The sequence below is a fragment of the Schistocerca gregaria genome, chromosome 3 (genome assembly GCF_023897955.1).
Source record: "Schistocerca gregaria isolate iqSchGreg1 chromosome 3, iqSchGreg1.2, whole genome shotgun sequence".
Classification (NCBI taxonomy): domain Eukaryota; kingdom Metazoa; phylum Arthropoda; class Insecta; order Orthoptera; family Acrididae; genus Schistocerca; species Schistocerca gregaria.
Genome location: NC_064922.1, coordinates 332,744,658 through 332,772,599, shown reverse-complemented (window position 1 = coordinate 332,772,599; position 27,942 = coordinate 332,744,658). Strand labels below are relative to the sequence as shown.

The window sequence follows — 27,942 nt, the reverse complement described above, 5'->3', positions numbered from 1 at the left end:
GCACATACGTTATCTCCCAACAGTTGATTCGAAACTGCATGAATAGTGTTTGTTTGTGTTTGCAATTGCTGTTTACTCCTACTGTACAGAAGATGGAGCTGATGTTGTTGGTAACGGAAACGTACTTCCTGTCGTTCATTCATCGTCGGAAGGCTACAGGTTTCGTGCACATGATGTACTCAAACAGTGAGTATGCTGATATGCACCTTGTGTATGGTGCAGCAGATGGAAACGCACTTGCAGCAAGACGAAGGTACAGTGAGCTGTTTCCAAGACGACGGTTACCAAGTCATCAGACGTTTGTATCTGTGGACAGACGTATGCGGGAGTATGGCATTCGTCCTGGGCCACATTCAGGTCGATCACTTGAGCATGCAGTGAACGTCGAGGACCATGTTTTGGACCTGGTAGACCAAGATCCAGCCATCAGTGCAGCTGTACGACTTCCACAATCTACTGTATGGCGGCTGCTTCGGAGACAACAGTTGCATCCATTTCACCTGCACAAAGTGCACGAATTGACACCTGCAGACTATCCTCGCCGTCAGCAATTCTGCCAGTGGTTACACGAGCGTCATTTGAATGATCCAATGTTCATTCGGCGGATATTATTCACAGATGAGGCCATGTTTACTCGTGCGGGTGTAATCAATTCGCATAATATGCACCAGTGGGCTGTCGAGAATCCTGGCGCGAGAATTGTGCGTGGATATCAACATCAATTCTCCATAAACATTTGGTGTGGTATTGTGGGGAATGACTTACTCGGACCTCATGTTCTACCTCCAAGGCTGACTGGGCACGCTTACCGCGAATTTTTGGAGGGGGAATTGCCTGGATTGTTACAGGATGTCCCTCTTGCAACACGAGCCACCTTGTGGTTTATGCACGATGGTGCTCCTGCCCATTACAGCCGCAACGTAAGGGCGTACCTCAATGATGCATATCCACATCGATGGATAGGTCGCGGAGGACCAATTGCTTGGCCAGCCAGATCACCTGACCTGAACCCTTTAGACTTTTATTTATGGGGCCGACTAAAGACATTGGTGTATTCTTCTGCAGTACCGAACAGAGAAGTGCTACAACAAAGAATTGAAGGTGGTTGTGAAATTATTCGTGGAGAGTTGAACGGACTGTGTAATGTGCAGAGATCATTGCGGCGACGAGCACGGGTCTGTCTGCAAGTTCAGGGACAGCATTTTGAACATGCATTGCATTAAGATTTGTGCAAATACAGTACAGTACAGTCTGTAAATTCTTCACGTATTTTCCTTAGTTATTTTGCGTTGATTTAGTTCAATCAACAGGAACTAAAGTAATACAGTATTCGCGAGGAATTGTTTCAGTTTGTTACGTGACGTTTATTTACCAGTTTGCGTTTTTAGTCCAAATGCACTGTAACTAAACTGTGAACTCTGGGAAGTAAATACTTTACGTTGTATTGAATGTATTATCATGTTTTGTTCATAACTCTGTAATAAGCCAAGTATAGCAAAAATTGTATAGAACATTTTTGTCTTATATTTACCTCACAAATACACCCTTAAAATATTTACATGCATTTTTGAATCACCCTGTATAGTGTTGCGTGCAGTAGTTGGTGGTTGGGAAGGACAGTGGGACGAGTGTCTCGAGACGCGCCCGCGACGCGAGCGGCAGAGTGACGCAGCGGCAGCAGAGAGCGGGTTGGCCGGCCCGTCCATTAGCCGCTCACGCACGGCCGGCCGCGCCCCGCCAGTGTCAACGATCCCCGCGTTGACGCCAGACGCCGGCCGCCGGCCAAGGCCGGGACGCCAGCGGACGCCCGCTCTGCGGCTCTCAGCCGTCGACTGCAGATGCGTCCGCACACCCTAGGGCAACGCTCACTAAGGGGGCAGGAGGTCCAGCAGACACTTCAAATAGTTCAAATGGCTCTGACACGGGAACCTCCCCGTCGCACCGCCCTCAGATTTAGTTACAAGTGGGCACAGTGGATAGGCCTTGAAAAACTGAACACAGATCAATCGCGAAAACAGCAAGAAGTTGTGTGGAACTATGAAAAAAATAAGCAAAATATACAAACTGAGTAGTCCATGTGCAAGATAGGGAACATCGAGGCCACTGCGAACGCAGGAGCGCCGTGGTCCCATGGTTAGCGTGAACAGCTGCGGAACAAGAGGTCCTTGGTTCAAGTATTCCTTCGTGTGAAAAGTTTAATTTTTTATTTTCAGACAATTAATTGTCCGTCTCCGTCCGTCCGATGCGGCGTAACTGGAAAGGTAGAAGAAATCATTTTACCCATTCGCCAAGTGTACAAGTTAGGTGGGTCGACAACATATTCCTGTCATGTGACGCACATGCCGTCACCAGTGTCGTATAGAATATATCAGACGTGTTCTCCTGTGGAGGAATCGGTTGACCTATTACCTTGCAATCAAACGTTTTCGGTTCCCATTGGAGAGGCACATCCTTTCGTCTACTAATCGCACGGTTTTGGGGTGCGGTCGTAAAACACAGACACTAAACTTATTACAGTGAACAGAGACGTCAATGAACGAACGGACAGATCATAACTTTAAAAAAAAGTAAACTTTTCAGTCGAGGGAAGACTTGAACCAAGGAGCTATCGCTCCACAGGTGCTCACGCTAACCACAGGACCACGGCGCTCCTGAGATCTGTTTGTCCTTGATATTGCATATGTTGCTCATGGACTACTCAGTTTGTATATTTTGCTTATTTTTTTCATAGTTCCACACAACATCTTCCTGTTTTCTCTATTGATCTGTGCTCAGTTTTCCAAGGCCTATGCACTACATCTGACGGGGGTGCGATGGGGAGGTTCCCTTGTGAGCACTATGGCACTTAACATCTAAGGTCATCAGTCCCCTAGAACCTTAGAACTACTTAAACCTAACTAACCTAAGGACATCACACACATCCATGCCCGACGCAGGATTCGAATCTGCGGCCGTAGCGGTTCCAGACTGTAGCGCCTTGAACCGCTCGGCCACTCCGGCCGGTAGCAGACACTTCCCTCGAGCATTACCGACACTCCGCGATAAACAACTGCTCCGCTGCACACCGCCAACAGCGTACTCCCGCGCGTCTCTGCAACTAAACACGAAATACCCCGTATTCATTAATTAGGTAGAAATGTTCTGTACTTGACCGCGCTCGAAAGTTTCTGATCGTAGCATTGATTTAGGAAACTGATGCATGGGCACTGACACATTGTGGCCGTGGCGGACTAGCGAGTAGAGCACTGTGCCCTGATGCTGGAGGATCTGACTTCAGTCCCGGATAGGGGTAGTGATCTTTTCCTCGCTCCACTCCCTGAAAGACAGCTCCACTCATCTTGCTGTCAAGTGAGTGCTGGGGATATTACATCTACATCTGCATGGATACTCTGCAAATCACATTTAAGTGCCAGGCAGAGGCTTCATCGATCCACCTTCGCAATTCTCTATTATTCCAATCTCGCATGACGCACGGAAAGAATGAACACCTTTATCTTTCCGTTCGAGCCCTGATTTCCCTTGCTTTGTCATGGTGATCGTTCCTCCTAAAGTCGATCGGTGTCGACAAAATATTTTCGCATTCGGAGGAGAAAGTTGGTGACTTGAATTTCGTGAGAAGATTCCGTCGCAACGAAAAACGCCTTTCTTTTTATGATGTCCAGCCCAAATCCTGTATCATTTCTGTGACACTCTCTCCCATATTTCGCGATAATTCAAAACGTCCTGTCCTGCTGCATATCGACGTTAACGAATGGGATTGTAATTTAGTGGATTACTCGTACTACCTTTCTTGAATATTGGTGTGACCTGTGCAACTTTCCAGTCTTTGGGTACGGATCTAAGTGTCCTGCCAAAAAAATGCAGTGTTTGGTTAGCCTCCCCCACAACATTTTCTGTGAGTTCCTTCCAATTTAATTTGTTCGTAATTGTAATACCTAGGTATTTAGTTGAATTTACGGCTTTTAGATTAGACTGATTTATCGTGTAACCGAAGTTTAACGAGTTCCTTTTAGCACTCACGTGGATGACCTCACACTTTTCCTTATTTAAGGTCAACTGCCACTTTTCGCACCATTCAGATACCTTTTCTAAATCGTTTTTCAATTTGTTTTGATCTTCTGATGACTTTATTAGTCGATAAACGACAGCGCCATCTGCAAACAACCTAAGACGGCTGCTCAGATTGTCTCCCAAATCGTTTATGTAAGTTAGGAACAGCAAAGGGCCTATAACATTACCTTGAGGAATGCCAGAAATCACTTCTGTTTTACTCGATGACTTTCCGTCAATTACTACGAGCTGTGACCTCTCTGACAGGCAATAACAAATCCAGTCACATAACTGAGACGATATTCCATAAGCACACAATTTCTCTACTAGCCGCTTGTGTGGTATAGTGTACCTGGGGATAAAAGGTGGTCGTAGCGGTGGGCCCGCCGTTCTACCTCTCCTAGTGCTGCTGTGCGAAAAAGGCTGTTCTCTATATACAGGCAGGCCAGACCCGGTTACGGCTTGTACACGGCCAACTTTACCAATCTTACTGACCAAATGCAGTAATTTTATACACGTGAAGATGAGATTTTAACGTCCCAAATCCGAACCTGTATTTTAAACACCCGCTTGAAAAATTATGAATGACTGTGCAAGTAAACTTCTACGTTATTTGATTTCAAACAGCTGAGCAAAACTCAACGTACTCAAACAGTTTTCTCTTCAATATTCTGATCATCACTAAACTGACACACAATATTTTTAGTGGAACGCAATCTGACTTTCAATAATCCCTACAAAAGAATGGCCCTGACTAACAATAACATATACCTTTCATGAATCACTTACCTCACAAAAATCTTCGCTACTCAAACTACGGCAATACAGGGAGCGCCACTACTGCCAGCTAAATAAAAGATTCAAACTACAGAAGGCACTAACTACTGATAGGCGTTGTTAGCAAATGAAAGATCTTGATAGTGAACAAACAATGTATTTACCTTAATAATGGTCAAAAGTCATATATATATATATATATATATATATATATATATATATATATATATATATATATATATATCAATTCATGACAACCATCTTTACAAATTTCATTTTCCTGACGGACACACGTCCGGATCGTCCGCTTATAGTAACCTCTCAAAATTGTGGCATCTCTCTCTCCATATCCACCAGTGCTGGCAGCTCACCTCCAACTGCCCAATACTAGGTGCTGTTCACATCCAACTGCCCAACGCTACACTAGCTAATATTCCAACAATGAGTCCAACCAGCCACAGTCAGTGATTTTCATACAAAGCATCTACATCTACATGACTACTCTGCAATTCACATTTACGTGCTTGGCAGAGGGTTCATCGAACCACAATCATACTATCTCTCTACTATTCCACTCCCGAACAGCGAGCGGGAAAAACGAACACCTAAACCTTTCTGTTCGAGCTCTGATTTCTCTTATTTTATTTTGATGATCATTCCTACCTATGTAGGTTGGGCTCAACAAAATATTTTCGCATTCGGAAGAGAAAGTTGGTGACTGAAATTTCGTAAAAAGGTCTCGCCGCGACGAAAAACGTCTATGCTGTAATGACTTCCATCCCAACTCGTGTATCATATCTGCCACACTCTCTCCCCTATAACGCGATAATACAAAACGAGCTGCCCTTCTTTGCACCCTCTCGATGTCCTCCGTCAATCCCACCTGGTAAGGATCCCAGACCGCGCAGCAATATTCTAACAGAGGACGAACGAGTGTAGTGTAAGCTGTCTCTTTAGTGGACTTGTTGCATCTTCTAAGTGACCTGCCAATGAAACGCAATCTTTGGCTCGCCTTCCCGACAATATTATCTATGTGGTCCTTCCAACTGAAGTTGTTCGTAATTTTAACACCCAGGTACTTAGTTGAATTGACAGCCTTGAGAATTGTACTATTTATCGAGTAATCGAATTCCAACGGATTTCTTTTGGAACTCATGTGGATCATCTCACACTTTTCGTTATTTAGCGTCAACTGCCACCTGACACACCATACAGCAATCTTTTCTAAATCGCTTTGCAGCTGATACTGGTCTTCGGATGACCTTACTAGACGGTAAATTACAGTATCATCTGCGAACAGTCTAAGAGAACTGCTCAGATTGTCACCCAGGTCATTTATATAGATCAGGAACAGTAGAGGTCTCAGGACGCTTCCCTGGGGAACACCTGACATCACTTCAGTTTTACTCGATGATTTGCCGTCTATTACTACGAACTGCGACCTTCCTGACAGGAAATCACGAATCCAGTCGCACAACTGAGACGATACCCCATAGCTCCGCAGCTTGATTAGAAGTCGCTTGTGAGGAACGTGGCGTTACCGACATAAAAACCTTAACAGCCTACTTACAGATTGAATAAAAAATTATTGCAACTGACAAAAGTCAAACAATGGAAAATCCAGGCTGGAATGTAACAATATTATGAGAAGGAAAGTTGTTGCAATATAGCGGAGATGCTGAGTCGCAGTGTGGCTTCAGTTGCCTCAGACTGCAGTCGTGTGTTCAAAAATGGTTCAAATGGCTCTAAGCACTATGACACTTAACATCTGAGGTCATCAGTCCCCTAGCAGCAGCGCAGTTCCCGGACGATGGCGTCTGGAGAGAAGGCCACGTTCTAACTCACCCCAAAGGTGTTCCATTCGGTTCAGGTCGGGACTGTAGACAGACCAGTCCATTACAGGAATATTGTCGTCCACAAACCATGGCCTCACAGATGCTGCTTTATGGTAGGGTGCATTGTCAAACTGATACAAACAAAAGTTGAATCCGAACTTTTCCTCTGCTGTATGCATACACAGTGCTGTAAAATGTGTTCATTATGGGTATTTATCGTTTTCGTTGGCGTAATAAGGGGACCAAACCCCAACAAAACCCCCATACCTTAATGCCTCCTCCTCCGTATTTCACTCTTGGCGCTACATCTAATGGCAGGTAACGTTCTCCAGGCATTCGACAAACCCAAACGCTTCCAGCGGAATGCTACAGGCTGAAGCGTGATTCAAAATTCCGAATCACTCGTTTCCAGTCGTCCGAAGTCCAGCGATGTCGCTATTTTCACCACCTCAACCGTCGCTTAGGATTGACTACAGAAATGTGTGGCTTATGAGGAGCTGCTCGGCTGTTATATTCTATTTTTTTTAACTCCCTACGTACAGCCATTCTGCCAACTGAACTGCTGGTAGCACTCTTGATCTCACGTGTGACTCCTGACGCTATTTTCACGTGAGATTTTACAAACACCTTCCGCAATGTCAACGGTCTGTACATGATGCCTCGTCTGGCTTTAGTTGTGGCGGTAACTTTGCGTTTCCACTTCACTTTGGCAACAGCAACAGTCGACTTGGGCAGCTTTAGAAAGGTTGAAATGACCCTGGTGGATCAGGTGACATTCAACGACTAATCCATGTTCCAAGTCACTGAACTGAGCGACAAATTCTGCTGTTACAGCTTCTGTACTGACAAAACAATACACCTCACTTTTACGGGCGGATCCACCTCTCGTGACATCTACTGGTCAGTTCTACATTACATAGATCTGTCCGGAGACTTTTGATCAGCTTTTGTACAGCTCACAATTTTCTCGCATATGCTATTTGGCACACCATGAGTGTCTCCATCTAAGTGGCCGAAAACAAGAAACGAGAGCCTACTTACTAGGGAGAGGCGCGCACTTTTGCTCAACACCGTCCAGTCCGAATGTCCACATGATTTGGCAGAGACAGCCCTACCTGGATTGCAAGTGGGTGGAGGAGGGGTGGAGGGAAAAGGGGAGGGGCAAAAATGAATGCACGATCTATCACGGAGCTAATTATTTATTTGTACTCACAGATAATGTATTAACCATCGTATTTCACATACAAACATAGGCAAAAGGTCGGTTTTAAATTATGACAAGCCTCAGAACATGTGTAACTTACTTGTTCAAGTGGGCCCTCCTTTAAATACAACTGAAATTAGTGATATTGTCAATGATTTTCCCAAAACTAAAGTACCTTACTCGTTTTTCATGTTATAATTTTTTATCTTCAAAATTTCATGATTAACTGAATAAATGGCATGGCGCTGTACAACTGATAATAAACTTCCTGAAAAAAAAGTGAAGCACCCGGAAGGAGACGAGAAAACGGAAAAGAAATTTCACGTGGCGACAGAGTACGTGATGTTATTGCAGTGATTACAGAATCTAGTCAAATTTACAATGCTCTTGGCAACATGAGCAAGTTGGCAGCATGAGCCCACTTATCAGAACGACGCTACAGTTCCTCTCGGCTGTATGCACGCATTGATTCAGTTGGGAAGGCCGTTGTATCCTCTTATGAGGCATTGTGACCCACACAGTTTGTAACTAGACCTTGATACCCTGGAAACTTGAATTGGGATGGAGTTGACGTCCGGTGTGGTCCCACACACGACCTGTAGGGGACCAGCTGGGATCATGCTGACCACTGGAGTCGCGAGGAAAGTTTATAGAGAATGCCATGCCATGCATGGATGACCATCGCCCTGCTGAAACAGAACAGTAAGATGTTGTCGCATGAGAGGTAACACACGAGGACACTGGATGTTCCTAACTTATCGTTCTGTCATCAGAGTGTCCTCAGTCACTACCACCGTGACCTGAAGTCATACGGAATTGCTTCCTGCACCATAACGCCAAGCGTAACACTGCTATGCCTCTCCAAAACATTGAAACAACCTGACTTCTCCCCAGATCACCGTTATACTCGTCGATGATCTTCATCAGTGGTAGTGTTGTACGCGTTCATCACTGAACACAATGCGACCCCAATTATCAGCGATCCATGCCTCCCCGTTAGAACACCACCAGAAACGCAGCTGTTTGTGCCATGGCATCAACGGCAGCCTGCCCGTGGGTCAGTAAATCACTGATCTGACTGCTGCTGGTCTGCGGTCAGTGGTGCACGACAATGCAGAATGTTGCAGAGATGGAGTTACGACGTACCTGTCGCACAATACGGCGATCCTCCCTTTTGATGGTCAGAAGCGATCGACCGCAACAATGACGATGCATATTATGGTGTCACGGCCAGACACCACACTTGCTAGTTGGTGGCCTTTAAATCGGCCGCGGTCCGTTAGTATACGTCGGACCCGCGTGTCGCCACTATCAGTGATTGCAGACTGAGCGCCGCCACACGGCAGGTCTAGAGAGACTCCCTAGCACTCGCCCCAGTGGTACAGCCGACTTTGCTAGCGATGGTTCACTGACTTCTACGCTCTCATTTGCCGAGACGATAGTTAGCATAGCCTTCAACTACGTTATTTGCTACGACCTAGCAAGGCGCCAGTGTCCTTACTATTGATATTGTGAATCATGTACCATAAAGAGCGATGTTCTCCATTAATGGATTAAAGTTAAGTATTCCACCAGCTACGTCCGTTTTTCTCAATTCTAATTCCCTTGTCATGTTCCAGACCTAACGCCAGCCTGCGTGAGCTGAGACGCGTGCATTTCGGCCTCCTTTACTAACACGGTTGGCTCTCCTGCCAACCACAACACATATTACGGCAAGAAAAAGGAATAAAAGTGAGATAGTATTAATACTTTCATCCTTCTGTACCTCCTCTGCATTACTGCAGATGACGTGTCACTGATCACATTTGTACTGTGCATGCAGTACACGTGAGGTGCTTAGTTGTCTCCATTGCCCTGTGTGGAATACGTAAATTCTTGTACACTTCACTAACCTGCTGTCTTCATGATGATGATGTCCCCAGCGCAGAAAACAGTACGCAGGTCGAGGATTCTTTTTCTTGAGGCTGAAATTAACTTCGCAAGGAACTGCTGCTACGAATAAACTATAACTCATTTGGGATGCCACTCGCGTTTTTATTGATATAGACACGAGAAACTATTCTTAATCACAACGTATTGAACATATCTTTCCACAGTCGTTATATCTGGCTAAAATAACATGAAATACATCCTGCCACAGACAACATGTCCGTCTACTGGAACCGTCAGAACTGGAGAATAAAATTACATGAATCAAATACTACTATTACAGACAACATGTCTGTACCTAGCGACTGTAGTAAATAAAATTGCATGGAACAAATATTGGTATAACAGACAACATGTCTGTCTATTGGAACTGTCAGAACTGGAGAGCCGAACTGCCCGAGACACTTCGCGCGCCAAGCCAGCAAGGCGTCACCCGAACGCCACCGCAGTGCATCGGCAGTAATATCGTCAATCTTTTGTTTTAGTAATACTTTGATTTTAATAATTTTGAAATGACTGATTGATAGCTGGCTGTTGAGAGACGTTTATTTAAAAAAATGAAGTAATTTGGATGACAGGTTTAATTAATAATAGCAACTAAAGTTTAACGTTTTGGCGCCCTACCGCCGAACACAGCAGCCAATCACAGAGCAGCAGCATCATGCAGGCGGTCTTTCTCACGGAAATTGTACCGAATCTAACATCTGTCACCGGTACCTCATCCCACATTGCGTCATCTCTATGCTTCTTGCATCTCCACTGCCCTGGGAACTACCTGGAGCCTAATATGATGGCTGAATAAGCCAGAAATATTACAATATGTCTGTTCTCACGTTCCCATACAGTCCAACATAAGGCCACTGTCACATTAGAACGCTCTACACATCTCGACATTGCACGTTTCGACCAGCTGGTCAAATGAAGACCCATAGTGAGCCCGCTTTCGAACTATGTCAAATGCTAATAACGCTGTCTCAGACGAGTACGGTGCATTCCTTGTCTCTCACAACGTTCAGACATCTGCGACTGTTAAGGTCCCTTATGGATCCAAATAGGCCAGGTAGCGACACGAAACACGAACAACAAAAATGTATTCTGGTGACCATTCAGTATCTCACAGGGAATCGCAATTCTAGTCTAGTAGATAGTGTCGGAAGTTCCATGCGGCTTTTCGCAGATGATGGTGTAGTATACAGAGAAGTTGCAGCATTAGAAAATTGTAGCGAAATGCAGGAAGATCTGCAGTGGATAGGCACTTGGAGCAGGGAGTGGCAACTGACCCTTAACGTAGACAAATGTAATGTACTGCGAATACATAGAAAGAAGGATCCCTCATTGTATGATTATATGATAGCGGAACAAACACTGGTAGCAGTTACTTCTATAAAATATCTGGGAGTATGCGTGCGGAACGATTTGAAGTGGAATGATCATATAAAATTAATTGTTGGTAGGGCGGGTACCAGGTTGAGATTCATTGGGAGAGTCCTTACAAAACGTAGTCCATCAACAAAGGAGGTGGCTAATAAAACACTCGTTCGACCTATACTTGTTTATTGCTGATCAGTGTGGGATCCGTACCAGATCGGGTGCGTTTCTGGATGAGGTATCGAATATATTGCTTCCTCCTACTTATACCTCCCGAGGAGATCACGAATGTAAAATTAGAGAGATTCGAGCGCGCACGGAGGCTTTCCGGCAATCGTTCTTCCCGCGAACCATACGCGACTGGAACAGGAAAGGGAGGTAATGACAGTGGCACGTAAAGTGCCCTCCGTCACACACTGATGGGTGGCTTGCGGAGTATAAATGTAGATGTAGACGTAGATGTAGATTTACATGCACGCTGATGGTGTGTACGTGTACGTACTCACAAGGACATCTGACCATCTCTTCTAGGTGCATCACCTTTTTTTTATTTTTTTTCAGGCAGTACAAGTGAAGTTTTTTTTACAAAGTTGGTTTCTGCGTTAATCGTAAAAAATTTTGTATTCCAAGTCTGAATTAGCTAGTCAACATAACTTTGACATCAGTATTTCACCGAGCAATATGGCGCAGTGGTCATCCCATCGGATTAGCACCCAGAGGACGATAGTTCAAATCCGCCATTCGACTCTCTTGATCTCGGTTTTCTGTGATTTACCTCAATCGCTCAAGGCAAATGCTGGAACGATTTCTTTGAAAGGACACAACCGGTTTCTGTCCCCATCCTTCGTTAGTCAGAGCTTCTGATCCGTCTCTAATGATCTCGTCGTGTACGGAATATTAAACACTAACCTTCCTTCCTTCCATCCTTGTTAACATCAGAACAAAATTGCCGCCCAGCGAGATATAGGCTAGTGCTATCTCTGCATCTCAGCCTCCTTACCATTATATTGCTCTCCAGTTCTCTCCTTCCTCCCTCTCTTCCCTTTTCCCATCTTTCATTTCATTTTCTTTTATCCTTCCTCATTTTGTTTCTCCCATCAGAAACGACACCTAGAGGGCTAGGCCACGTGCCTCAGCTGCTATACCTCACTCAACTACTCTACTGCTCTGCCACAAAGCACTGTAAATATTCACATGACCCTTCTTGTGCTCAGTTACACTTGAACAGTATAGAGGCATTGACCATACGTTTGTATTGTACCGCAATCTCTTTTGTAGACAAAGTGCAGTTTACTAGTGCTTTTCCAATCAATTGTTGGCTGCCATTTACTACACCTAATCTGAATACATGTGTTCGTTCCATTTAAAATCTCTATACATTGTTACTCCCAAATATTTGTATATAATGACTGATTCCGAATCTCTCACTAACGATATACTGCGAGGTTACCACGTTCCGCTTTTCGTAAAGTGTTCAACTTCGCCGGCAAGTGTGGTGGAGCGGTTCTGGAACCGCGCGACCGCTACGGTCGCAGGTTCGAATCCTGCCTCGGGCATGGATGTATGTGCTGTCCTTAGGTTAGTTAGGTTTAAGTAGTTCTAAGTTGTAGGGGACTGATGACCTCAGATGTTAAGTCCCATAGTGCTCAGAGCCATTTGAGCCATTTTGTTCAACTTCACATTGATCTACAATGAGAGTTAACTGCCAATCTTTTCTTCAGTAAGGTATTTTCTCGAAGCAGAACTGGATAGTAACGCAATATATATCGGATATACGAGGGTCAGTCAAAAAGTAATGCCTCCTATTTTTTTTCTACATTTAATTGTCAGGAAATTTAAATGCAATTACATAGGTTGAAAACCACAACATTGAGGATCATTTTGTCATTTTTCAATGTAATCTCCGCCCATCTCTACAGTTTTGGTCCATCTTTGAACAAGGGCATGTATCCCAGCACGGTAAAAATCACAGCTCTGCTTCCTAAGCCATTGACGCCCGGATGTTTTGACGGCCTCCTCATCTTCAAAATGAATCCCACGATGAGCTTCTTTTAGTGGCCCGAACAGATGGAAGTCTGATGGTGCCAGGTCAGGGCTGTATGGGGGATGAGGCAAAACTTCCCATCCAATTTTGACAATCTCGTCAGAGGTGTGACGACTGGTGTGTGGTCTTGCATTGTCATGCAAAAGAAGAACATCTGCCATTGATTTTGTTGGGCGAACTCGCTGAAGACGTGCTTTAAGTTTTTTGAGGGTTGTGACGTATTGAACAGAATTTATTGTGCATCCCTGCTCCAAAAAATCAACCAGAATCACACCCTCTGTATCCCAGAAAACTGTTGCCATAACTTTCCCTGCCGATCGCACAGTTTTGAATTTTTTCTTCCTCGGCGAGCTTGTGTGACGCCTCTCCATTGACTGCCTCTTTGATTCGGGTTCAAAAAAATGCACCCATATTTCGTCCCCGGTCACAATTTTTTTCAGAAACTCATCTCCCTCCAAACGGAAGCGCTGCAAGTGTTGGGAGGCTATTGTTTTCCTTGCCTCTTTATTCTGATCGGTTAACATTCTTGGAACCCACCGTGCACAAACTTTTGAGTACCGCAATTGTTTAATAATCGTGATCACACTGCCTTTACTAAGAGAAATAATGCGACACACTTCATCTGCAGTCACCCGACGGTCACCACGAATGATGTCATCAACTTGCTGAATGTTGTGTGGAGTCACTGCACTCACCGGCCTGCCGCTCCGCTTTTCGTCAGTCAACGGTGTTTGCCCTTCAGCTTCCTTACAACGACGAACCCATCGTCTAACAGTGCTGACATCCACTGTCACAACACCATACACCTTCTTCAGTCTTTCATGAATGCGTATGGGCGTTTCACCTTCTGCATTCAAGAATTCAATCACACAACGCTGTCTCAAACGAACATCGATGTCGGCCATCTTACAAACTTCTGCTGTGCTGCCACCTGTTGACACAGAAAGTTACTACTGCAGTGGATTGCAGAAGAAGGTTTGAGGAATGGCGCCAAATTCAAATTTTTCACTTAACTTAATTTTTTTAAGTAGAAAAAAAATGGGAGGCATTACTTTTTGACCGACCCTCGTAATTTCTTCCTAGATAATTGCACCGTCTGCTAAAAGTCCCACGCGATAACTAATGGTTCAAATGGCTCTAACACTATGGGACTTAACATCTGAGATCATTAGTCCCCTAGACTTAGAACTACTTAAACCTAACTAACGTAAGGACGTCACACACATCCATGCCCGAGCCAGGATTCGAACCTGCGACCGTAGCAACCGCGTGGTTCCGGACTGAAGCGCCTAGAACCGTTCGGCCACGGCGGATACTTTTGATCACATAGTGTATCTTCTGTCATTCACTGTAGAGTGATGTGCGGAGTAAAGACAGAGAGAGACAACTGCACCCCGCAGATATCGACGCAGGAAAAGCCACCGCAAATACGCGCGGGAGAGGATATTGCCCTCGTACGTGTCGTTATTCGCCCCAACCCTAACCCTTCGGTCGTTAGAACCTTTTTCCTCGAACACAACAAAAGAAAAGATAACAATAGGACCGTTCGGACAGTAGAACAATGGAACTACCGAAGCGATTACTCCAGTCGTCGGAGGCACACTACCAAGGCGAACGTGCGTATTAAGACGAAGTGACTCGACTGGTCGAGGCACTAATTGGCGGCTAATGCATAATTACCGGAGAAGGGGGGAAGCCACAGCGCTAATGAAGCAGGAAGCCCAACACGGTTGCTAACTCGGAGCCGTGTGGCGCCAGCAGCAGTGGGACCGGAGGTGGGGGAGGATCTGGAATCTGGCTGGAGAGGCAGCGAGCAGCTCAAGGAGACGTCGCCAATCAGCCGGCGATCGCTATCTCCAGAGAACGCCGCCGCCGCCCGCGTGTTCCCGCCGCCATGAGCCAGCGCACGGAAAAAAGACGACCGCAGGCGACTCTGGTTAGCCTTCTGGCGGGTCAGGACCGCGGCGCCGTGACGGACCCGTCAGCTCCTATCCCTCCGCCGTTTCTTTCTCCTGCCGTCTCAAATATTTCTCGCTCAGACGTAAAGCTGCCGACGTCACTTGTGATCTGCGGATTTTTCAACGTGAACCAACACTTGCACCCTTTCAGCCTCTCCCTTCCTCTCTCTCTCTCTCTCTCTCTCTCTCTCTGTGCCGGCCGGGGTGGCCGAGAGGTTCTAGGCCCTACAGTCTGGAACCACGCGACCGCTACGCTCGCAGTTTCGAATCCTGCCTCGGGCATGCATGTGTGTGAAGTCCTTATGTTAGTTAGGTTTAAGTAGTTCTAAGTTCTAGGGGACTGATGACCTCAGAAGTTAAGTCCCGTACTGTTCAGAGCCATTTTTTTCCCTCTCTCTCTCTCTCTCTCTTGCCCCCCCCCCACCCCCCACCCCCCCACACACACACACTATGTAAGTAGGCTGTTTAGCTTTTTATATTGGTAACGCCACGTAGCGCTCTATATGAAAATCACTGACTGTGCTGTGTGAAGTCTGTGGGTGGTTTGCATTGTTGGAATATTCGCTATTGTAGTGTTGGGCAGTTGGATGTGAACAGCGCGTAGCGTTGAGCAGTTGGAGGTGAGCCGCCAGCAGTGGTAGATGTGGGGAGAGAGATGGCAGAGTTTTGAGAGTGGATGATCTGGACATGTGTCCATCAGAGAGAGTAAATTTGTAAGACTGGATGTCATGAACTGATATGTATATTATGACTTTTGAACACTATTAAGGTAAATACATAGTTTGTTCTCTATCAAAATCTTTCATTTGCTAACTATGCCTATCAGTAGTTAGTGCCTTCAGTAGTTAGAATCTTTTATTTAGCTGGCAGTATTGGCGCTCGCTGTATTGCAGTAGTTCAAGTAACGAAGATATTCGTGAGGTAAGTGATTCATGAAAGGTATAGGTTATTGTTAGTCAGGGCCATTCTTTTGTAGGTATTATTGAAAGTCAGATTACGCTGCGCTAAAAACATTGTATGTCAGTTTAGTGTTGATCAGAATAACTAAAGAGAGAAATGTCATAAGTGCAGTAATTCATTAACTTTTCTAAGGTGACGTTTCATATGGCGACCCTGCCAGGACGTTTTAACTGTCATTTAGCACCAGAATATTCAAAATAATTCTTGGGAATACATAGACAAAGCAAATTAAATTTAACAATGGTTTTACTCAATGGTCCCTCTTAACTCTTCTGAGCTTTAGCGTGTACGTTGCTAGTATGCCTGTAACAACATCTCTAAAATTTGGATACGCTCAGAATTGGACACTAATTATACAACACAAGGAAATTTTAAAAAACGGGCGGCGTTTTAACAAGTGACTTGGTTGTAAAGGGTAACAGTTTCCGAAAATGAACGTTTTAGCTCAGTTCATCTACCATGGAGGTTTCATTCTTTCGTCTGAGCAATATACTTGCATACATGGAGCTTAGAATTCCTTTCATGTATGTCACATTAATGCACACTAAAACTCCAAGGTATCTAGGAGCTACTTTAAACAGAACGTTAAGCTATAAGTAACACCTGACAAAGACGGCTGCAAAAAGCACAAAGAATAACACTTCAGAGAAGCAATGTGGCATCACATGAGGCTCTTCGGTATCTACGTTGTGAATAATAGCTATAGTTCTAGCTTATTCAGTAGCGCAATACTACTGTACCATCTGGCTCAAAAGACTCCAACCTAAGAAAATAATCAAACTAAATCACACATATACATCCTCCACCTCACTCTTTAATCTTTCGTGATTAACTTTCTCCATATCGTTGCAGAAATTCGTTAGGGGTGAACTGAACTTCTTTCGATCTCGGCAGAAACTGTAGTTTATCGCGCAATGTTACACTGAGGTGACAAAGCACATGAGATACCTCCTAATACCACGGCGGGCCTCGTTTTGCCTGGCGTAGTGCAGTAGCCCGAAGTGACACCGACTCAGCAAGAAATTAGCAGTCCCCTGCAGAAATACTGAGCCATGCAGCGACTACAGCCGTTCACAAGTACGACCGTGTTGCTGATGCAGGATTTTCTGCACGAACTGTGCACGAATCGTCCAGAATGTTCTTCAAACCAATCGCGAACAATTGTGGCAGAGTGACACGACATCGTTGTTTGAGAATACGAATTCCATTAATGGCTGCAAATGGTGTATGAGTAGCCGAACATAACCGTTTCCAGTCAATGATCGGTTCAGTTGGACCAGAGGACCCAGTCCATTCCATGTAAACACAGCCCTCGCCATTATGAAGCCACCACCAGCTTGCACAGTGCCCTGTTTACAGCTCTTACCAGCCGGCCGCTGTGGCTGAGCGGTTCTAGGCGCTTGAGTCCGGAACCACGTGGCTGCTACGATCGCAGGTTCGAATCCTGCCTCGGGCGTGGATGTGTGTGATGTCCTTAGGTCACGTAGGTTTACGTAGGTCTAAGTCTAGGGGACTGATGACGTCAGACGTTAAATCCCATAGTGCTTAGAGCCATTCGAATAGCTCTTAACAAATGAAATGATCACATATGCCCAGGCCACGGTTTCCCAGTCGTCTACGGTCCACCGAAACCAGTCAAGAGCCCAGGAGAGGAGCTGCAGGCGATGTCGCCCTGTTAGCAAATGAAGTCGCTGCCATAGCCTATTAACGCCAAATTTCGCTGCACCTTTCTAACGGATACGTCCGTTATACGTCCCCCATTGGTTTATGCGGTTATTTCAGGCAGTGCTGCTTGTCTGTTATCACTGACAACTCTACGCAAACGCCGCTGCTCTCGGTCGTTACTGTCTTTGGCCCGAAAAAAAGCATGTTTTTTGAAAAAAATTTTCTCGGTATTTGTTATAGATACCAATGTCAAATTCGGTCAAAATGATTATTGACATTTCCTCTACAATCTGGAATTTTTTCGACCGGAAATGTCGTAGAGCAAAGGCGGAAGTGCCGTCGGAACGAAACAAAATTTCGATGTAGACCTCCACGCGCGTTATGTCACAGGTCAGCCGGCTCGTCTGAAATCAAAATTGAGTTGACGTTAGCGAAGTATATAAGATTCTTTAGGAGTTGAATCTCGCTTAAATTATTTGGACCATAAGAAACAAAATGGCTGGCATTTGAACAAACAGAGTTTTTTTCACCGATTTTTTGAGTTCGTAAAGTAAAAATATTTTAAGTTGATGGATCGGAATAAAAGTGGTACAACTCCTAGACAATTTAGTTAGTTTCGTTGGAAAAAAAGAATCATGCCAATCGGCTCAGTAGATTTGAAGTTACCATACCGAGCGATTAAAAAAAATAAAAAAAAAGTCATTTCGGGAAAAACGCGTTAGAAGTTTTGACTACATATAAACGCTGTATTATGCTACTTACGTTCAATCTGCTATTCCGGATCCATAAACTAGCCCTTGTTCCTCCTCACAGAGGGCGTTCTGCTCGATTTGCACCATCCTGCGATGCTCCAGAGCCTCTCGTACGTCCGGTGACAAGCGGTTTTCGGCCGCTTGAATCCGGTGGTCGTCCGAATGCTTGTCGAACTGCGTCGAATAGAGTCCCAGGATGACGTCCATCGTTGTCATGGTCTTCAGAATTGCTGAACACCCTTCGTTGAAGCTGCTCACTGCCAGGAAACTCGCAATCTCCACAGTCTTCGCACCAGAATGCAAATGCTTGGGGGCTAACTTCCAAACACACGCGTTAAAACTTTCATTTAGATTTTGTGTGTTTCCTCCCAAGCACCGGTACAATAACTCGTCCTCCGAAAGAGAAAACCGGTGAATGAAAAAGGCCGATTTCAGGTTGGTGCATTTTTTTGTTCAACCGCGAATAACAAACATTTCCGTTTCGTATTCGGAAAAACCGTTTCAGGGGTGGATTCTGAACACTTTTATGGGTCCAAAAACGCAATTTAAAAAAAATCGATTTTTTGGACCAAAAGATTACCTTCCCTTAAGTAAAGGCCGTCCTCCACTGCGCCATCCGAGGTGACAGGTAATGCCTGAAATTTTGTAATCTCGGCCCACTCCTGACACTGTGCATCTCGGAATACTGAATTCCCTATCGACTTCCGAAATGGAATGTCCCTTGCGTCTTTCTCCAACCATTTCGCGTTCAAAGCCTGTTAATTCCCGCCGTTCGGCCGTAATCACGTCGTAAAATTTTTCTCATGAATTACCTGAGTAGAAATGACTGCTCCGTCAATGCACTGTCCTTTTATACATTGTGTACGCGGTATTATCGCCATCTTTGTATGTGCATATCGCTGTTCCATGACTTTAAGCATCTCAGTGTACCGAGGGAGAATCAATATTTCTAAAGCTCTGCAGCCTACTTCAGTAAGCTGCGCAAGCCGTCAATACCGCGCTCAGACGGTCAATGTTGTTGCACAATACTCAGTATTGCGCACTAAACCTTGAGTGTCTGAGGGGCTTCATTATTCCGTTTCAATGCCGACAGGTGTTCTTCTCGCGTACCATATGCGAGTCATGGGAAAAGTACCGTCAGATTTAGAACTGCACCTCCCCTACAGAGAGAAAAATTTTTCACCGCTGTCACAATAGAACGTGAGTCGTCTTGGTTTACAACGCAAATATTACGCGTGGAAGGAGGCGGGGACAGTGTCACAGCACGGATAATAAATACGTAGCGGACCGCACGTGGGCCGAAAAGTTGGCCCGTAAACAAGCGAGAGGTGGCATCTGCCGAGCGAAACCTAGCGGACGCGGAGGCGGCGTCGCAGTGGGAGAGGAGACAAGACGCCGTCTGGGAGCCGAGCCGAGCTAAGCGCGAACCACCTGCTGCGACTCGCGAACAGCAGCCCGCCGCCGTCCACACACACACACACACACACACACACACACACACGATTGGGGAGGGGGGGAGGGGGTACCTACCGCTGACTCTTCTTTCACAACACTCGGTCTGTGGCGCGTGTTGTAAATTGTGTGCCAAATTTAGCGTAGCACTCATAAAATTATTTGTTCTTACTGTCAAACAGACAGTACATCGTACCCTAAACGTTTTATTACGTGTATGCCCAAAAAAGGAATGACAGAAAACCGGTGGAAACATAAAACACAGCCAGGTTCAAGAAAATATATTACGCAGTTGCATAAATGTTGGTCTGGCTATACTGGTTTAGAATGTATAATCATTTTAAACAGGTTTTAGGATGAATCTTAGCCTAAAGCAGCGCGTATGTTTGTCGGGATGTTGATTGGAATACTCTCATATTCTTAAGATGGCAGGGGTAAAAAACAGGGAGCGAAAGGCTATTTACAATTTGTACAGAAACCAGATGGCAGTTATAAGACTCGAGGAACATGAAAGGGAAGCATGTTCGGGAAGGGAGTGAGACAGGGTTGTAGCCTGTCCTCGATGTTATTCAATCTGCATACTGAGCAAGCAGTAAAGGAAACAAAAGAAAAATTCGGAGTAGGAATTAAAATCCATGGAAAAGAAATAAAAACTTTGAGGTTCGCCGATGACATTGTAATTCTGTCAGAGACAGCAAGGGACCTGGAAGAGCAGCTGAACGGAATGGACAGTATCTTGAAAGGAGGATATAAGATGAACATCAACAAAAGTTGATGTTACTTGTTATAGGTCCTCAATTCACGGTAGCAAAATATGGGGTGATGAATTTAACGGGTTTCAACTTTCGAAATATGAATTTGTTACAGCCTTCTTAAAACACAGTTTCAGGACTGTTGCTTGGTATTTATGAAATCAGTAAGTAATGTTGTAGTGTTATTATAAACTTTTCTTGTATATAAAAAATAAAATTTGCTTAACACCAGTTTAGGATGCGGTCAAAGGGTCTGTTGCTTGGTGTTGCAATCGACTTTACTTCAGTAATCGACAATTGGTTATGAAACTGTATCTCACCGTAAAGTGCTTGCGGAGTAAAGAAGCAGACGTGGTGCAGTTTACTGGTAGGAGCGTCTCACGTGAGATGATGCCCGACAAACGTGTTGTTGTTGTTGTGGTCTTCAGTCCAGAGACTGGTTTGATGCAGCTCTCCATGCTACTGTATCCTGTGTAAGCTTCTTCCGCAGTCATGGACTGTGCGGCTGGTCCCGGCGGAGGTTCGAGTCCTCCCTCGGGCATGGGCGTGTGCGTTTATCTTTCGGATAATTTATGTTAAGTAATGCGTAAGCTTAGGGACTGATGACCTTAGCAGTTAAGTCCCATAAGGTTTCACACACATTTGAACATTTTTGAACAAGCTTCTTCATCTGCCAGTACCTACTGCAACCTACATCCTTCTGAATCTGCTTAGTGTATTCATCTCTTGGTCTCCCTCTATGATATTTACTCTCCACGCCGCCCTCCAATACTAAATTGGTGATCCCTTGATGCCTCAGAATATGTCCTACCAACCGATCCCTTCTTCTAATCAAGTCGTGCCACAAATTTCTCTTTTCCCCAATTCTGTTCAATACCTCCTCATTAGTTATGTGATCTACCCATCTAATCTTCAGCATCCTTCTGTAGCACCACATTTCGAAAGCTTCTATTATCTTCATGTCTAAACTATTTATCGTCCACGTTTCACTTCCATTCATGACTACACTCCACACAAATACTTTCAGAAACGGCTTCCTGACACTTAAATCAATACTCGATGTTAACAAATTTCTTCGTTTTGCTTTTGTTGGTGTTCATCTTATATTTTCCTTTCAAGTCAAACAGGGTAGAAGCCAAAATTGGTCAAACCAGGTAAATGAGTTCCACGCTCCATCGATTCGTACCTCAAATTCTTCAGCTTTTACGGTACAGAAAGCTACGAGTGGGTGCAGTGATTAATACACGACGTGTAAAATAAATAGAACTCAAAATATTTCATGCCCCTTAAGCTGGGCGACCCAACTCACATCATCTGCCCCAGATGCGCACAATTTACATCGGGTTGCCTATCTTAGCGTGCACGAAATACTTCAAAGGCCATTTTTATTTTGCCAACCCTATACACACAGGGGTTTCACATACGACACGAGTTCTGTGTCTGGCATTGCACGAAAATCAATACCAAGAAGAAAGGCTCCGATCACCGCATACATTCTGGTTCGTTTCTCTGACTGTGGCAGAAGTTTTTTCCGAAACTGATGAGCTCGAAGAAGCCTTGGAAAGAAGTCCGAGAAATTCGTAGCGCCATTTAGAATTTCCCAGTGGTGTGCTAATAGCATTTGCTCAGAGAGCTCTGTACAAACTCAAACTGAAACTTTACAAAATAATGGTTGCGCATCGACTGACCTATTTAGAGACTTACCCGTTGTCTATTGTTAAGGGAGTTCACTCGCAGCCCTGCTAGTGAGCAGTGCAGGTCCAACCTCCCATCGCGTACTGATTGGTATACCCAGTTACAGTACGAACACCGAGCAGCAGCCTCTGATTTGAACACCAAACTATATCCACATCCACTATAGTCACCTGCACTTAACAGATACATTTTAAACATTTCGCTGGCTACGTGTTTCCAAAATGTTAGCAGTTCTGCGGCCACTGAAGCACTGCGAATTGTCATCACCATCCTTTTTCTTCTGTTCCAGCCGCAGAACCTGGTGATGATGTCACAGTTCCCTGACTGCGACGTCAAGCTCTGCGATTTCGAGATATCGCGAGTTGTTGTTGAGGGTGCAGAGATCCGAGAACTGCTGGGCACACCAGACTACGTCGGTGAGTAATTTGTCTTACTTTAATTTTTTTTTCGTCACCCGTCTTCGGACTTATTTGCAGAGACCCGCCACGACTTATTATCGTGAGTCAAACTATTCATCTCGAGCATCTCTCGACACCCTCAATTATTTGTGGAATATATTTATCCCAATCTCTATCTTCCTCTGCAGTTTCTACCCTCTACCTTTCTCTCTCTTATCGTGGAAGTTATTCCAGATTTAGGAAGTAGCCTAGTACTATGCACCTTCTGTTCAATTTCCCGAATTCTGCTTTCTTCGCCGATTCTGGGGACAACCATTTCTCATTTCCTCATTTCTTAGTCCGCGGAATTTGCAGCATTCTTCAGCAACACCGCATCTCAAATGCTTCGATTCTCATCTTTTCCTATTTTCCCACAGTCCATTATTTATTTATATACCCTCATCAGTACAAAAAGTTTCGAGACTGGACTAATAAAAAATAGAGAAAAGTTACGATGGTTTCAGCTGCCTGCCCGCCCCCCCCCCCTCCCCCCACGCGAGTACAATGTACCTAACATCCATACAACCATGTGAAACATTCATAAAACTCTCTCTTGGGAATGTTGTTCAACTGGCGCGTCAAGTTGGCTTGAATGTCAGTTCTGTAATCAAAGCGTTGACCCTTCACATAAATTTCTGCAGTTTGCCGTTTTGTGGTAGGTTCGTGTTGATAATACCAAGTCTTGTTACCTGTGATGATTTTTTTTAGAAAAGAATTATCGGCGTTCTGCATTTCAAACTAGTCGCGGTAGACGGGAGTGAAACTGTGCGGAACAAACTTTACACACACCCTTTCCCCATTCTGGGGAATGTCTTGAACACTTGATTCAGAGATGTTAAACAACAGCATTGACACACCACAACCGCACGCTCACTACTTAACACTGTCTTCTTACAACTGACTGGCCGAATGTACAGATATTGTTTGCAGCTGACAGATCAAGCTGCCACCGTAATTATTGCGCTGACGTCGCTTATACGCCAGGAATAAGAACAGTCGTCGAACTTTTTGGACGGATCAGTTTTGTGCTCCAGGTGTACAACCTCAGAAATTTCTTTCTCAAATTAAGATCTGTGTTTTGTTCCTCTAGATTTCTTTTGAGGAGTGTCCTCTGTGCTTTTAACACACTACCCCATCTGGAGACAATCACCATTGTACCAGGGACTAAACTTGACCAACTCCTGTATATTTCCCAATTTTCCGTAGAAACCTCTAATCCATTAATAGCAATTATTTGCTGCTTCAGGCCGGCCGTTGTGGCTGAGCGGTTCTAGGCGCTTGAATCCGGAACCACGAGGCTGCTACGATCGCAGGTTAGAATCCTGCCACGGACATGGATGTGTTTGATGTCCTTACGTTAGTGAGGTTTAACTAGTTCTAAATCTAGGGGACTGATGACCTCAGATGTTAAGTCCCATAGTGCTCAGAGCCATTTGAAGCAATTTTTGCTGCTTCAGACGCTGTTTATTTACGTCGACTACCTTTTCGGTGACCTTGTCACCATTATTTGGTGGCACTAGAACGAGAACTGGGAAATAAACACTGCATTAATCAATCGAAAAACATTCCATTGCAGACGACTCATACTTCAATAACAATAAGTATTTTTTTAGACAGACGACGGGATGAACTTCCAGAGATACTTTAATTGCGTGCATATCAACAGAGCTATATTCATTTATGGATTTTTCTTGTAACAAGAGCGGGCTGAGACTTATCATCTCTTATCACCACGAGCGTTGACGCCTGTGCTGCACTAACTTAAAGTTGTGTTACTTCGAAATCAAGGCAAAAATGTTTATTTACACTTGTTAAGCACAGGTGTGGAAGGAACTAAAAGTCTGTACACAAGATTCCAGTAGGGGGAAACACAGGTGTGAAAGGAGCTAAAAGACTGTATACAAGATTCCAGTAGGGGGCAAGTGACTCCTCCTCTTGTCTCTCCTCCCACAAGATCCCTCCTCCACCCCCGCCCCCCACGTCCTTGCCCCTGAAATAGACCTGCGCAACAATTATTTACGATGTGCGTACACCATCATAAGTATTTATATATTACTCCAGACATATTATTTTAGGTTTGAGAAATGTTTTACAGGCACATTGACGGATTTTCAAAACACTTGCCATTTTTCACAGGTGTACCGTGAAATCTATGAAAAGAACCTTCCACGCACTTAAATATCTCAGGTCCATAGTGGACCTTGAAATGATTTTTTTCTGGTTTTAATTTGAAAGGCCATGATCGGACATTACCCAAGTCCCGACATCACTTGAAAAACAAGCTCTGAGATGAATGTCAAAGGGTTCGGTGCAAACGTCTATTTCCTATCGCTGTTACGGCTGTACTTCATTTCCAGATGTGTTCCTATGGCTGTATGTCGCTTCTCGTTGTTGGGCTACCACTCGTTTGCATCTTCCTCGAATTAAGACGTGTGATGATCTGCCCGTCACTATCCACGCCGTGCTATTTTGCACTGACGGGACGATCCTGGGGGGGTCCCACTGCGTGAAGGGCTTGTGTCATGACTTACCTCACTGGAATCTTAGTTGCTTGTAAGTTTCTGCAGGCGTCTAATATTCCCACTAGAGATTGGCAGGTGAAGTTTGCACGCACGGCAGCTGAATGACGTCTTCACGAGACGTGTCCGTACGCTAGCGTCAGCCTTTCTGAAGGACGCATTCCACTACAGTGCAATATGTCAGTTCTTGCTGTCCTTCCGGGGCTTTTCTTTAGTCCGAACCGGGACGAGTTCCACAGTTGCAACATTACGCATTGCTTCATATACAGCCGTAAATCTTGCTTAACGCTGTCACGTTTGCACAGTAATTTTGTTTCCGTAAGCTGTCGGGAATTCTTACTTCGCCTACAGAAGAACCTTGCTTGAAATGAAACAAAAGCATTCCCTGAATCTTTCTGGGTTCAGTGTGTCAAGCGGGCATTAGCATTGTCCACTTCCACATTGACCGTGAGTCCCACTCTCTTTGTTGTTCCTTAGCGACTGCGTTCATTGTCTTTCCAGAAGTTGAGCAGGCAGCGTGCTTTCGGCATATTAAATGACAGGACAATTGTTTCTCTGCTCCTGTTGAGAAACATACTATGTATTACTCTGTTTCTTAATTAAGTTCGACTTTTTTATCTGGAAGCTAGCTGTGCTCTGCAACTTCACTCTTTCCTAGCGTTTACCTCACCGTATGGGCTTCGCAATATCCACGATTTGACAAATTTATTTTATTTTAGTTTTTTGGCAGGATATTCCTCCTGTTCACGATAGTCGCCAGTTAACCAAAGTGTCCATTTATATGTTCCTTTAAGAGTTCAGCAGGTGTGGGAGGGAACAGGGTAAAAAATGTAGGCCAGCGGTTAATAGGCCAAGAAAATGAAATTTTTGCCTTCCAAAATTAATGTAGTTCTAAAAACTGTTTTAATCACTCAGGTAGGCTTCATCTGGCATGAAATAATTCAGGTTTGCCCCGATTTCTGAGTGGAGCTTCAGTCTTGATGAAAACAAAGCCACCAAAATTTCGGACTTTTCTTTTTTTTTTCAAATTCCTCCAAAACTCAACCTTTAATCGAAAAAGTCGAGGTTAACAAAAATGTACACCATTAAATTTTGCGTCTATTGAGCACAAATATTTTCTATTTGATTAAATTTTCATTTAGAAAAGCTACGTGAGGAAACGGCAATTTTGCACACTTTTCAAGAATAATCGTTTCGTCATTATAAAACCTGCAGCATCGGAGAACTGGCCAATTTGACGCTAAAAATTTTAGGAGAAAAGTTGTGGCGTATCAGTTTGCGAAATTACAAAGAAGAAATCGAGTCCTCCCTTTAAAGAGTCACATAGACTCGCAATGCCCTACAAGTTCATCAACGGTGAAAGGATTTTTCGCAGAATCTCGTTCCACAAAGAGTCCACTGAAGAGATTCAGCACTACTTACAATGCGAGGTAGCCACACATCCCCTGTCTACAAGGTCCTGTCGTGTTCAAGTGACCACCTGCCGAGTCCTGAATAACAGTCTTTTGCAGTGCGAATATCAAGAGTCATTGAAGTTCTGGAAGCTACCGCCATGGATGTTGAGCCATACCAACTTCAGTGTCGTGGTCAGCTGCACTAGGTTTCCCGGTTGAGCATCCATGGTGCGAATTGAGCATCCATGATGCGAACACCCCAATCGACATGGTTCCACAGTTCTCGGTTTAAATCCGGGGAATCTGGTGGAGAAGGAAGTCGGTGAATTTATTCTGGTGGTGTTCGAACCACGCACATACACTGATCAGCCAGAGCATTATGACCACCGATCTATTGCCGATATAAACCTGTCCAGGCGATAGCAGCGTCACATGGCGAGGAATGACTGCTAGTCAGATACACACGGAGCGTGCAGTATCAGTGAGCTTGCTGTCTGTGTGTAGAATAGCGAAGGCGCCCGATCTATCTGTGTTTGACTGTGATGTCCCGGAGGCTTGGCATGATCATTTCGGAAACTGCATGACTTGTCGGGTGTCCGAGGAGTGCTGTGATGAGTGTCTTCAACAAGTGGCGTAACCAAGGTGAAACCACGACCAGACGTCGGAAGATTGAACGACTACCTATTATTACAGACGTCGGACGTCACAGGCTGGGCAGACTGGTAGAACAGGACAGGTGGCGAACTCTGTTGGAATTAACATCAGGCTTCAATGCTGCGCAAATTACATTCAGTGCACCGAACACTCCTAACGATGGGCCTCCGCAGCCGGCGACCCATGCGAGTGTAATGTTAACACCATGACGTCGGCAAATACGACCTAAATGGGCACGTGACCATCGTCCTGGACATTGGCACAATGTCAGATCGTTGCATAGTCTAACGACTCCCGATACCTTCTTCATCATCCCGATGGGAGTGAAATCGTCGTCTTGCAGGAGAACAGCTCCTTGACATCTGTAGTGCGGGATGGAGACAAACTGGCTCCATGATGCTCTGGGAAACATTCACGTGGCCATCCATGGGTCCAGTGGAGCTCGTGCAAGGCACCTTGATGAACTATCGTACACTGGTTACAGACCATGTAACCCC

The 27,942-nt window shown here is 44.8% G+C and overlaps 1 protein-coding gene across 1 annotated transcript in view; it reads left to right on the top strand.

Moving 5' to 3' along the window:
* The window catches only part of LOC126355751 (mitogen-activated protein kinase kinase kinase 11-like), a 403,455-nt gene that overhangs the window by 339,278 nt on the left and 36,235 nt on the right, over nucleotides 1-27,942 (top strand). Inside the window, exon 5 of the mRNA XM_050006141.1 lies at nucleotides 22,731-22,857. Coding sequence (XP_049862098.1) covers nucleotides 22,731-22,857 — 127 coding nt within the window. The remainder of the gene's footprint in view (nucleotides 1-22,730; nucleotides 22,858-27,942) is intronic.